This window comes from Miniopterus natalensis, chromosome 7, assembly GCF_054644295.1.
Source record: "Miniopterus natalensis isolate mMinNat1 chromosome 7, mMinNat1.hap1, whole genome shotgun sequence".
Classification (NCBI taxonomy): domain Eukaryota; kingdom Metazoa; phylum Chordata; class Mammalia; order Chiroptera; family Miniopteridae; genus Miniopterus; species Miniopterus natalensis.
The window spans coordinates 72,799,017-72,811,392 of NC_142087.1; the positions used below are offsets into that span (position 1 = coordinate 72,799,017).

At 48.1% G+C, this 12,376-nt stretch overlaps 1 protein-coding gene across 1 annotated transcript in view; it reads left to right on the top strand.

Annotated features, from left to right (window-relative positions):
- Positions 1-1,521: 1,521 nt before the first annotated feature.
- Positions 1,522-12,376, top strand: part of ACSS1 (acyl-CoA synthetase short chain family member 1) — a 49,209-nt gene continuing 38,354 nt past the window's right edge. Inside the window, exon 1 of the mRNA XM_087819152.1 lies at positions 1,522-1,857. Within this exon, the coding sequence (XP_087675278.1) occupies positions 1,533-1,857 (325 nt within the window). The 5' untranslated portion in view covers positions 1,522-1,532. The remainder of the gene's footprint in view (positions 1,858-12,376) is intronic.

Sequence of the window (12,376 nt, forward strand, 5' to 3'; positions counted from 1 at the left end):
CTGCTGTTCCATAGCTGTGCTGCATCACAATTGAACTGTTTGCATTGAATACTTTCCTTCAACCTCAAATTGGGGATTCCTATTGGCCTTGATGCTGCCGACACAATCTCATTTATTTTTTACTACAGCGGGGAAGGGAGCTATTACTCCCATTTTCTACAAACGTAAAATGAGGCACAGAGAAGTTTAGGAACTTGCCCAAGATCACAGAGCTAGGAAATCCAGGGTTTGAACCCAGGCCACAGAGGCTGAGGCCCCAAAGTTACACAGTTCCAAATCAGGCAGTTGGGTGATAAAAACATTGGATCCCAGGTCCCCACAGCCTCCTGGCCAGTGGGCCCCTGATCAGCCCATTTAGCCCACAGGGGCTACTTGTGTTAGGGGCAGAAATATTAATCATGCTCTGTTAACCGTGATTGTTCTGATCAGAGAAAGCACATTCTAACCTGGCTGTGAGCTGTATGCCCCTGGGACATGGGAATTAATTTTGGAATTTGGTGCATTCTCTTTTTATCATCTTGGGAAGATTAACAGTCTTGTTCCCGAAACAATGGAGTCCTGGAGGTACCCCCTTTTCGTGACCCCCTCAGCCCACATTGCCTGTAACCTGTTAGCATTATATCTTGCCTACTTCCCCATGCCTGTATTTCCTACTTTCCCATGTAATCTTTGTCTTTCTACCCAATATAAGCAGCTAGCTTATGGGGGAGGGGGGTGGTAGAACAGATTTTCCTGGATGATCCCTCCCCCATTCTCCCGTATTGCCAGCAATACTGGACTAAACGCGCATATAGAACTCAACCCTGTCTCTGCTTAATTGGCTCAAGTAGTGACAGGCAGCCTGGACGAATTCCTTGTCTAGTTTCACTTTGTGTTTGTGAGTTAGGAGGTACAGACTGGTCTGGGGTGTGTGGGGGTGTGTGGGGGGGCCGTTCTCTCTCAATGGCACACAAAGAAATTACTACTTTGACTTCAGCCTGAGATGCTAAGCGACCCGACTCTGGTTCTCACACCCACCTGTGCACTTCCTTGCATTTGTCGCGTCTGTTCTATGAGGGCTGCTGCCCTGGATCCGGGAGGCCCAGGCTGGGCCCAGCCCGCGTCATGGACGCACGTGTCTCTGCTGTTTATTGCGCAGCGCTGCCGTCCGAACTTGAAGACACACGAACTGAAACCAAAACAGCCCGAAGCCCCGCGCCAGGGCGAGCGCGCAGATGAGCGCAGGCCAGGGGGGCGCCCCTCAGCGTCGCCGGGGCCAGGACTCTGCTCGGCGCGCGTTTCCCAGCGCCCCCACCCAGGCTGCGTCTCCTCCTCCTTTGCGGTCTCCTTCTCTAGGGCGGGGAGAGAGGAGGTGGGGACCCGGCGGCTCCCGAAGGCAGCTTCAGGCCAGGGACCGGCCTGAGGAGTGGGTGGTGACAGAAGGGCGGAGACGGGGCGGGGCCCTCGGAGCGAGCGAAGCTTCCTCCCCCCGCTTCTCCAACCCGGGGCTTCAGATCCTGCTGCAGGTACCGAGGCCTCGGGGCGTCGGGGAGATGGCCGCACGCAGCGTGGGCAGCGGCGTCGGGCGGCTCCGGAGCCTTCTGCAGGCGCGCGCGGGGGCGCCGGGGCGGCGGCTCGGCGGAGGGAGCGCGCGGCGCGGGGCGGCCTCTCTGCCCCGGGGCAGCGCGCTCGCCGCCGCCGCGCAGCCCGCCTCGTACCCCGCGCAGAGACTGCTGGCGGCCCAGCAGCCCGCCGCCTTCTGGGGGCCGCTGGCGCAGGACACGCTGGTGTGGGACACCCCCTACCATACCGTCTGGGACTGTGACTTACGCAGCGGCAAGATCGGCTGGTTCCTGGGAGGCCAGCTAAACGTGTCTGGTGAGTGGGCTGCGGGGGCCCTGGGCGTTCCCAGCTCATCGGTCCAGAGGCCACTCTCAGAACCCAGTCAGGGACAGGTCGCTGGCGGGTGTGCTGTCACCTCCGGACTCAGAGGCCCCAGCCTCCCGGTCCGCTGCACCCCCGCGTCCTGACCCCGCTTACCCCGCTCCAGCCCGCACCCGGAGAGATCCGGTTGGGTGTCAGCCAGGGTCGCCCAGCTGCTGGCCTTACCCCAGCTGCCTCCTCCAATGGCTGGCTCTCAAGTTTAACCACGGGGAGCGACGGACGGACGACACCTGGGACACGCTGGGGTGGTGGGTGCCCGGGGCCCAGGAGTCGGGAAGTCCCCATTCCTGTCCCAAAAAACATCATGCTGCTGTTACTACCAACTGCCTGCCCAGCGACTGGCCTGGAGAGAAACGTTGCCCTTGTAAACAAACCGAGCTGTGGAGTGTAGCCGGAGGAGAACACCCAAGGCTGGCTGCTGGAATCACCGATCTCCTCGTTCCCCGGCAGCGCTTGTGGAAGGGGAGAGAAGAAGGCGGGGCCTCCCACCTCAGTTTCACCCCCCAAAAAAGACCCACGGCTTGCTTTAGACCTGGTTCCGCATGAGGTTCCAGAAACCAGCACCACCAGCCACTCAGTCCTTTGGTATATGCTGAGGCTGAGTCTCCTACGGTTTCAGTTTGCTTAAGATATGTGATTTGTTTGGTGGGATGAGTGCACTGTGCCCTGAGGCAGCAGGAACTGGAGGCAGTGGCCATCCAGACAGGGTAGGCTGGGGTGTGGGTAGCCTGGGGAGGAGGGGACTCACAGCCAGGTGGGGTGCCCGTGGGGGCTGCATGGCTAGGGAGGAAGGGGTGCCCAGTTAGGTGGAAGTGGGGTCTGGGGGATGTTTCAGGGGAGGTCCAGCAAATCTTAATGGCGGCGTCAGGCCTTGGCCAAGACCTGAAATTTGAGGTATGGATATGGTGTCTTGCACAACTCCACCATTTACTCTAAGTAGCAATTTTAATTTACTATATTTAGAAGTAGCGGTGCAATTATAGGTAGTGTCTTGCAGTTATTTTTCAAACAAAGAAACTTAGGGAAGAACTTTGGAGCAGTTTGTTCTTTTTTCATATTGTATACTACTTTGATGGTTTAATCAAAATAAATCACTTACTAGATCAGTGTTTTCTTTAAAATTGAGTCAGCAGCAAGTGAGCTTGAACTAGTGGGTATAAAAAGGTAAAACAAACCCTTAGGTTTGCAGAGTTGGTGGCATGTGCCCTTGAAGGGAGGAGAGCTACTTACAGAAGGAGAGAGCAGAAAATGTAACGTGCAGCTCCTGTGCAAGCTGACTGCGACCGTAGAGGCCTGAGGCCACTGGGGATGGTTAGAGTTGGCTCGTGCACACTTGTGGCCTCTCACTCCCAGACAAGTCACTGGGGATGAACCTCATGGGGCGGGCAGGCAGGGCCTCTTGAGGCTCACTTGGTCAAGTTCAACATGTGGTTGCTAGCAGAACTGCCTTTTTTCCCTTCACTTATTTTGCCAGAAATTGAGCTTCAGAAACTGCCTTGTGGAAAAACAGTTTTTCAGCAGCATTCTCACCTTGAATGTGTATGTCTACCCTCTCATCTCTCAGGAATATCCCTGCGCTTTGCTAGTATCTGTAAATCACAGAGGTGATGGTGTGAGAAAAGACCATAGCTGCCCTGGGAACACCCTAGAAAGTTGTGGAATGGTGGGCAAATTTTGGACTGATCTGTCTGTGTGATAGTGTGATGATGGCCTCTTCCAAAGGAGTATCACTTTGGAAACTCCCATTACTCCTTTAGGAAAATCTGTACCAGTAGTTTTCTAACTGTGGTCCCCAGACCAGCAGCATCAGAATCACCTGGGAGTTTTATTAGAAATGAAAGTTTTCAAGTCCCATCCTAGACCCCAGGATCAGAAACCCTGAGGGTGGGTGGGGCTCTGCCTTCTGTGTTTACAAGCTCTCCAGGTGCTCCTGAGGAATCACAAGGCTGAGAACCACAGACATATATGGCCCAAACTAGGGCAGACAAAGAAACTTCTAAATGGGCAGAACTGAGATCAGTGTCCTGGAGATGACTCTTGTAAACAAACAGAAATGGCAGATGGGTGGTGCAGTATAGCTTAGCGGTTCTGGGTATATTTTGAGAATTCCACCTGGGTCTAAATCCTTGCTTTTCCCTTACTGTTCTTTACATGGCTTTCCTTGTCTGTGCAATAAGGACAGTATGAATTCTGTTCTACTTGCTATAGTTGCATATCAAACCACTCCCAAGAGTTGTAGTACTCACAATTCTGTGGGTCAAGATGTTGGACATGACCCCATGGGCATGACTTGCTTCTGCTCCCCCTTGATCTGTGTCTGGGGTTGTTGTCACAAGTCTGGGGTGTTCACTGGGACAGCTCAGGCTGGCTCAGCTGGAACTGTGTCCCAAACCACCTACACAGGGTCCAGGGAACGTGGACCAGAGGTCACAGACACTATAGCAGAAGCTGCTAGGTTTCTTCTGACTGGAAGTGGATGGCCTGAGGATACCTAGAGCTGTTGTTAGCATTAAATGAGAAAACACTTATAAAGCTCTCTGCACAGTCGTTAGCATGTTACTTACATCCAATAACTGGCCTTTGTTATTGATTAAGGATCCTGTAGGAGTAGGGAGGTGGGGGTGGGTAGGAGGCTGTGACTTTGAGCCTGACCATCAGCAGTGCTGCTGAGTACAGTGTTTTCTCTGAACAGGACCACATGGGCTTGTGTCTGACCAGTCTGAGATAGGCAGGAAACGGGTCAGGAAGCTATGCAGGAGATCAACAAGGCTCAAAGTCCATCCTGGAACTCTGGGTTAGTAGCCAGGTCGCCAGGTGAGTCATTGGTATCAGAAGGCCCCTTGGGCAGGGGAGGCAGAGTCACCACCCCTTTCAGTGTCTTGCTTCTTTTACATAAAACTGCTTTACAGAGGTTCTTTGGGAAGGAAAGATCTAAAAAAGATTCTTTCCGGTTTTTGAAATTTGGCTCTGTCCTTGGTATGGCTCAACAGATGTGGTGTATAAACTCAAAATGGCAGGAAGTTGCAATGCAGAACTGGAGGGGGGAGGTGGTAATGACGTGTTGCTTTCAAAACACACAACTATACTCTATTTTCTAAATACCAAATTCTGAGTCTGATTTTTTAAAAAAGTGTGTATTCATACTTTCAAGCAAGGGTATAGAGAAACTATTTTTAACCAAGCATTGAACACAGATTTTTGGATGCTTTTTGGGACATTAGTTGCAGCAATGAGAACCATTTTGCTGTACCTTTCTCTTCTTTCTGCATGCCTCCAATAATTTTGAAAGCAGATATACTGACAATGGCAAGACAGTACAGTCCTGTGCTTCACTTATTTCTCAGCAGTTGAAGTAACTTTCAAGGAACTCTAAATGAAAATGTAATTCCAGGTCTTGGGAGGAAGGAAGAGACTGAATTCTCTGTAGTTATCAGAGGCCTGACTTACTTTAAAGAGCAGATGCGTCTGGAAAGTTGGCTAATGGAATTTTTGTGACTGATGTAATATCTTAAATTGTGCCAGGGAGATTTTCTATTTAAGGAAAACCCATTGTGAATTCTTTTATGAATATTAACTCCCTTGTTTCTTTTGATTAAAATAGAATTTGTGTGTGGGTTTACTTAAAGTTGGGGAGGGGAAGGATGTATTTAAACAAGTAACAGGAGTTCTTGAAAATTCCTACATAAGTAGTGTGCCATCTTTATAATGGAAATGATAACCTCTCATAGTCTTTTTTTTTAAAAAAACAACACCACCACCACCACCCAAACCTATGAACCATCATCAGGCATTTCTTAACTATTTGCAGAGTTGTGCCAGGCTCTGTGTTAGACCTGCCTTGAGGTGACCATGATGGAGCCTCTTCGCATCTCATTGCTATGACACCAGTGTGAAGTGGTTGGTGGTCCCATTGTACAGATGTGGAAATAAAGGCTCCAGCTCACATATAGGGATGAACAGTGCAGAAAATGCCCCAATGCCACAGAGTCTGCAGTCTAATGAAGAGATGCATCACAAACCAGTAAATGAGCAAATCCACTCTAGGGTAACTTTCTCAGGGCATTTACAGTTGCTAAGGGAAGAATTATGATGTCAGCCCCCAACCCACCCCCATGATATGTGAATCTTAGGGACCTTGTGAACTAGACTGAGGAGAGTTTAGCAGAGCCAGAATTGTGTCCCAGAATGGGCAGAATAACTAAGTGTTAAATGGTGTTGGCTACTGAGTGATGAAGAGAGAAAGAACACTGTGCTGGGAAATTTTGAAAAGGCTTGAGCTAGGAGGTGGGGTTTGAGCTGAGCCTTAAATTACGTTAGGATCTTGCCCAACTCTTCTTGTAAATGCTTGTAAATGGAGTTTTCTTGGCCCATTGCTCAGTTCTGTGGGTGGAGACTTTTTTTAAATGTGGAGAAGAATTTCTTCCCTTTATCCTTGCTCTCCCTTCCTTCTTTCCTTTTCTCTCTGCATTTGAAGTAATAGCAAGAACCATATGTGTTAAATGCCAACATATACATTGTGGTTTAGGGCCACCGTCACTCAGATCCCGCATTGTGCTTTCTCTGGGTGCCCATGGCATATGAGAGGAAACCATGGCAGCTGTGAAACTGCATTTCCCTTGGGAATACTGCCACACAATCTGATCCTGTGACAGGAAACTCTCCAATGGCATCTAATTCCTACTGCCACTCCCAGAGTTAAGAACTGTTATCCCCATTTTGGATTAGGAAAGTGAGATTTAGATTAAATAACAGGTGTGTCCTCTCAGCTCAATGAGTGTTTGGACAGGGGATGGACTATGGAGGGTGGGTTTGACTCCTGATGTAGGCTGCCATTCAGTGAGGGCATGGCCAGATGCTTTACAGAGCTGGCAAGTTGTTTTTGTTTGTTTGCTTGTTTGTGTTTTGAATTTATTACTTTTTGAATTGACAGTTTTATAGATGTCCACCATTTCCCCCCAGTTTGCCCCCATCCACCCAACCCCTGCCCCACCCCAGGCCTTCATCACACTACTGTCTGTGTCCAGGGGCTATGCATATATGCGTACATGTTCTTTGGTTGATCTTTTCCCATATCCCCCACCACCCTCCCCTCTGAGATCTGTCAGTCTGATCCATGCATCTGTGCCTCTGGATCTGTTTTGTTCATCGGTTTATTTTGTTCATTGGATTCCACATATAAGCGAGGTCATGTCGTCTTTGTCATTCTCTGACTGGCTTATTTTGCTTAACATAGTAATCTCCAGGTCCATTTATGCTATTGCAAAGGGTAAAAGAAAGATCCTTCTTTTTTACAGCCGCATAGTATTCCATTGTGTATATGTACCACAGCTTTTTTATCCACTCATTTACTGATGGGCAAGTGGGCTGTTTCCAGATCTTAGCTATTGTAAATAATGCTGCTATGAACATAGAGGTGCATATATTCTTTCTGATTGGTATTTCAAGATTCTTAGGATATATTCCCTGATGTGAGATCACTGGGTCAAATGGCAGTTCCACTTTTAATTTTTGAGGAACCTCCATACTGTTTTCCACAGTAGCTGCACCAGTCTGCATTCCCACCAGCAGTGTACTCGGGTTCCTATTTCCCCACATCTCGGCTGGCACTTGTTTGTTGATTTGTTGATGGGAGCCATTCTGACAGGTGTGAGGTGGCACCTCATTGTAGTTTTAATTTGCATCTCCCTAATGATTAGTGACCTTGAGCATTATTTCATATGTCTCTTGTCCATCTGTGTGTCCTCTTTGGAGAAGTGTCTATTCAAGTCCTTTGCCCACTTTTTAATTGGATTTCTTGTCTTCCTTCTGTTAAGTTGTATGAGTTCTTTATACATTTTGGAAATTAACCCCTTATCAGATGTATTATTGGTGAATATGTTCCATGCAATGGTTCCCCTTTTCATTTTGAGGATGGTTTCTTTTGCTATGCAGAGGCTTTTTAGTTTGATATAGTCCCAGTTGTTTATTTTTTCCTTTGTTTCTCTTGCCCTAGGAGATGTAATGGTAAAAATTTTGCTACTTGAGTTGTCTGAGATTTTACTGCCTATGTTTTCTTCTAGGAAGCATAGCTTACATTTAAGTCTTTTATCTCTTTTGAGATTATTCTTGTGTATGTTGTAAGTTGCTGATCTAGTTTCATTTTTTTGTATATACCTGTCCAGTCTTCCCAACACCATTTATTGAATAGACTGTTGTTACTCTATTGTATGCTCTCGCCGCCTTTGCCAAATGTTAATTGACCAAAATGGCATGGCACAATTTCTGGGATCTCTGTTCTACTCCATTAATCTATATGCCTGTTCTTGTGCCAGTACCAGGCTGTATTGATGACAGTGGCCTTGTAGTATAGTTTGATATCTGGTATTGTGATCTCTCCAACTTAGTTCTTCTTTCGCAAGATTGCTAAGGCTATTTGGGGTCTATTTGGTTTGCTTCCATATAAATTTTTGGAGTATGTGTTCTAGATCTGTGAAATATGCTGTTGGTATATTAATAGGAATTGCATTGAATCTATAGATAGCTTTGGGTAGAATGGACATTTTAATGATGTTAATTCTTCCAATCCATGAACGTGGTATATGCATCCACTTGTTTCTATTTCCCTCTGTTTCTTTTTTTTTTAATATATCTTTATTGATTTCAGAGAGAGGAAAGGAGAGAGAGAGACAGAAACATCAATGATGAGAGAGTCATTGATCAAGCCTACAACCCAGGCATGTGCCCTGACCGGGAATCGAACCCTGATCTCCTGTATCCTAGGTCGACGCTCAACCGCTGAGCCATGCCCGGCTGGGTTGTTTCTTTTTTCAGTGTCCTATAGTTTTCCGAGTATAGGTGGGTTGTTTACCTCTTTGGTTAAGTTTATTACTAGTTATATGGGATCGTCTTTTAGTTTTTCTTTTTTAGAGTTCATTATTGGTGTATAAAAATGACCTCAATTTATGGATGCTAATTTTGTATCCTGCTACTTTGCTGAATTCATTTATTAAATCTAGTAGTTTTCTTCATGGAGTTTTTTAGAATTCTTTTTGTACAATATCATGTTATCTGTGAAAGATGAAAATTTTACTTCCTCCTTTCAAATTTGGATGCCTTTTATTTTTTCTTCTTGTCTGATTGCTGTGGCTAGGACTTCTAGTACTATGTTGAATAAGAGTGGTGAAAGCGGACACCCCTGTCTTGTTTCTGATCTTGAGGAAAGCTCTTTAATTTTTGCCTATTAAGTATGATGTTGGCTGTAGGTCTGTCATATATGGCCTTTATTACATTCAGGTATAATCCCTCTATTCCCACTTTAGTGAGAGTTTTATCATGAATGGGTGCTGGGTTTTGTCAAATGCTTTTTCTGCATCTATTGATATGATCATGTGACTTTTATCCTTCATTTTGTTTATACAATGTATCACATTTATTGATTTGTCAATATTGTATTAGCCTTGTATCCCTGGAATAAATCTCACTTGAGGTATATGATCTTTTTAATGTATTGCCGAATCCTATTTCTAATATTTTGTTGAGGATTTTAGCGTCTATGTTCATCAGGGATATTGGCCTATAATTTTCTTTCTTTGTAGTGTCTTTGTCTGGTTTGGGTATTAGAATAATGTTGGCTTCACAAAAGAACTTGTAAGTGGTGCAGTCTCCTTGATCTCCTTAGCTGGGTGCTCTAGGAATGTCTCTGGTGTAGGCTATTTGGGCCCTCCTGTTGTAATTGGGTCTTGATTGATGTTGACCCATTCATGGGTGGGATTGACCTTCAAGCTGGCTGAATATGAGGCTCATGCAAACTGCTGTGCAGGTCGTCTTGAGGTGTCTTGATGGGCTCAGTGGCACAATCGTTAACCCTCAGGCTGGGTATCTGTCGAGGTAAACCTTGATCACCGTGTATGAGATGCTATTCAGGGGCTGCCCCTTAAGGTGGGATTGTTCCCAGCAAGATCTGGAGACTGCTGGGATCCCCCTCTGGGTGTCTAATTGGGTCGAGGTCTGGTGTGGTTCGAAGCCCACCACTGGTTGTGTTGGTTCTGGGTACTCCTGGGTAGGTTTCAGATGCAGGTGCTGTCAGATGTTGTGTGTAACTGGCCTTGGGCTACCTGTCTCTATCTACCACTCTGTTCACTGTGTATTCATTGACCGGACCTGTGTGAGAGTGGGAGGGGCCAACCTGTGTAAATAGTTCGGCTTCTTCCAGCTTAGACTTGGGAGCCATCCTTGGTCAGACTGAGGCTCTCTGAGGTCCACCTCCACTTGTCAGTTATTCTTCCTTCCCTCTGAGGTTGCCTGGTCTTCCTCCAGTGCCTTCCATAGAGAGTCTGTAGCTCAGGCTAGTGGGCCCTCTGCTTGGGGCTTACGGAGTGAGGCACTCAATGAGGGGAAATTAGCCTCTGCTTCAAAGCTAAACTCCTCAGTCTCTGCCAGAGTCCTCAACTCTAGTTCCCCCTAAGGAGTCTCACTACAGGTTCAGGTTGGGTACAGTCTGCAGTCTCCTCTGCAGTACCAGGTTTAGCCTCTAGAGTCTCCTGCTGAGAATGTCAGGGGCCCAGCCTGCAGGCGGGGGCTAAGCTTTTCTTCCGGTTCCTGAGGGTCTCACACTTTGAATGACCTGTTCTGAGCTGCTCTCCCATCCCCCACAGAACTGTACCCAGTATGGACATCCAGGACTTCACAGGGCTGAACCAAATAGTCTCCTATTGGGGGTGGTGTCTGCAGCCTGCAGGAGGGGTGGGGGAACGGGCACTGCCTCTTCCTGGGTCTGTGCAGCTAAACTGTCTCCCCATGATGCAGTCACAGAGCTCACCACTTGCCTGTTTGTCTCCCTGACAGAAGCCTCCCCAGGAGACACAGTCTAAAAATCCGAGCTCCTCTGTGCCACCAAACCAAGCAGGAGGGGCCAGAAAATCAGCCTGTTGCAGGACTCCGATCTCTCTGCACATCTGCTCTCAGAAAAGTGGGGCAGAAATTTCCAGCTCTGCTCAGGCTCCGAACCCTGCAGTGTGAGCCAAAAATCCCAAACCTGTGTTGCTTCACTCTTCCACCAGCCCAGCAGGCTGGGGCTGACCGGGTGGCTCCTCAGGTGGGTGAGGGGCTCTGACTGTGTGCTCACTGTGGGAGAGACTGTTCCTTTTTCCCCAAGCCACACAGATTAGTCACTGACTGGGGCTGTGCCCAATGCCTTTCCAGAAAGTAAAGTGTCACTCAAAGTCTCTGCAGGGTGCAGCCCACAGACTCCTCTGCTGGACCCAAACACCGCTGCGCAGCCTCTCCAGCAGTCAGAGTCTGGAGCAGACTTCTCTGCCTGGGCTGCTAACAATAGATGCAGTCCGAGTCGCCCAGGTAGACAGAATCCCCCTGAATCCCTCTGCCTAGTGCTACACAGGCTCTTCTTCCCGTTTCTGTTGCTCTGGGTTGGAGATCCCTGTGTGGGATTGAGATCCCACATTCCCAGGGGGAGGGAGCTTCGCAGCTGCAATACTTCTCCAGCCTGTCAGCCTCTCCAAGGTGGACTTTCCCTTTCTGCATCTTCACTCCCCTTACCAGTTTCTACATGGCTTCTTCAGTGCTACTTAGACATAATATTTCAGATCGGCTACACTTCAATTGGTTTTTCAAGTTGATTGCTCTGCAGTTTAGCGGTAAATCTCGTCTGTGGCTGGCAGCAAGTGCATGCATCCTTCACCTACTCTGCAGCCATCTTTCACCTCCCTGGTGGTGTTTTTGATCACTCCTCTCCCCAAAGGGAAAAGAAAGCCCCTGGAATCTGTAATATACATACAGAGTAGAATGTGTGTAGATGTACACCCACGTCTGTCTATGGGAGCATGGTCTTGAACCAGCAGCAATGGCATCCCTGGGATCTGTTGGAGGTGAAATGCCCAGGCCCACCCAGGCCTACTCACTCAGACTTCTGGTAGTTGTGGGGCTCATAACGTGTGTGGTAAGAAGCCCTTTGGGGGTTCCAGGGGATTCAGAAGTGCTGATTTAGTCCCCCAAGAGAACTTCTTGAGGAACAAAGTCATGAAGACAGGAAGAGGTCTGTCCTCTCCCTGGGCATGGGGCCATCCTGGTGCCATTTAGACTCCATTACTGTCCTTTAGCTTAAGGACTTGAGTGGTCTGTCCACCATCCAGAGCTGTGGTGCTTCTCTGCTCTCTGCTCTGGGTTACGCTGCATGTATACAAATATGAACAGGACATCTGCCCCCTGCCCATAGAGGGACAGCAAGTGCAAACGGCTCAGGTGAGTTAGAGGTCCAAGGGATGTGAAGTGCTCACAGAGTGAGAATGTGTGGGTTGAGACCTGCAGGAGGGTGGGCAACAGGTGAGGACAGCAGTGGGGAGAGTGGGACAGTGTGCCCCAGACAGGAAGAAATCATGTAAAAATTCTGAGGCAGGAAGGTGCTCACCAGAATCGGCACTGCCAGTAGGGAGAGGTCAATCAGGGCCTTGGCGGCCAC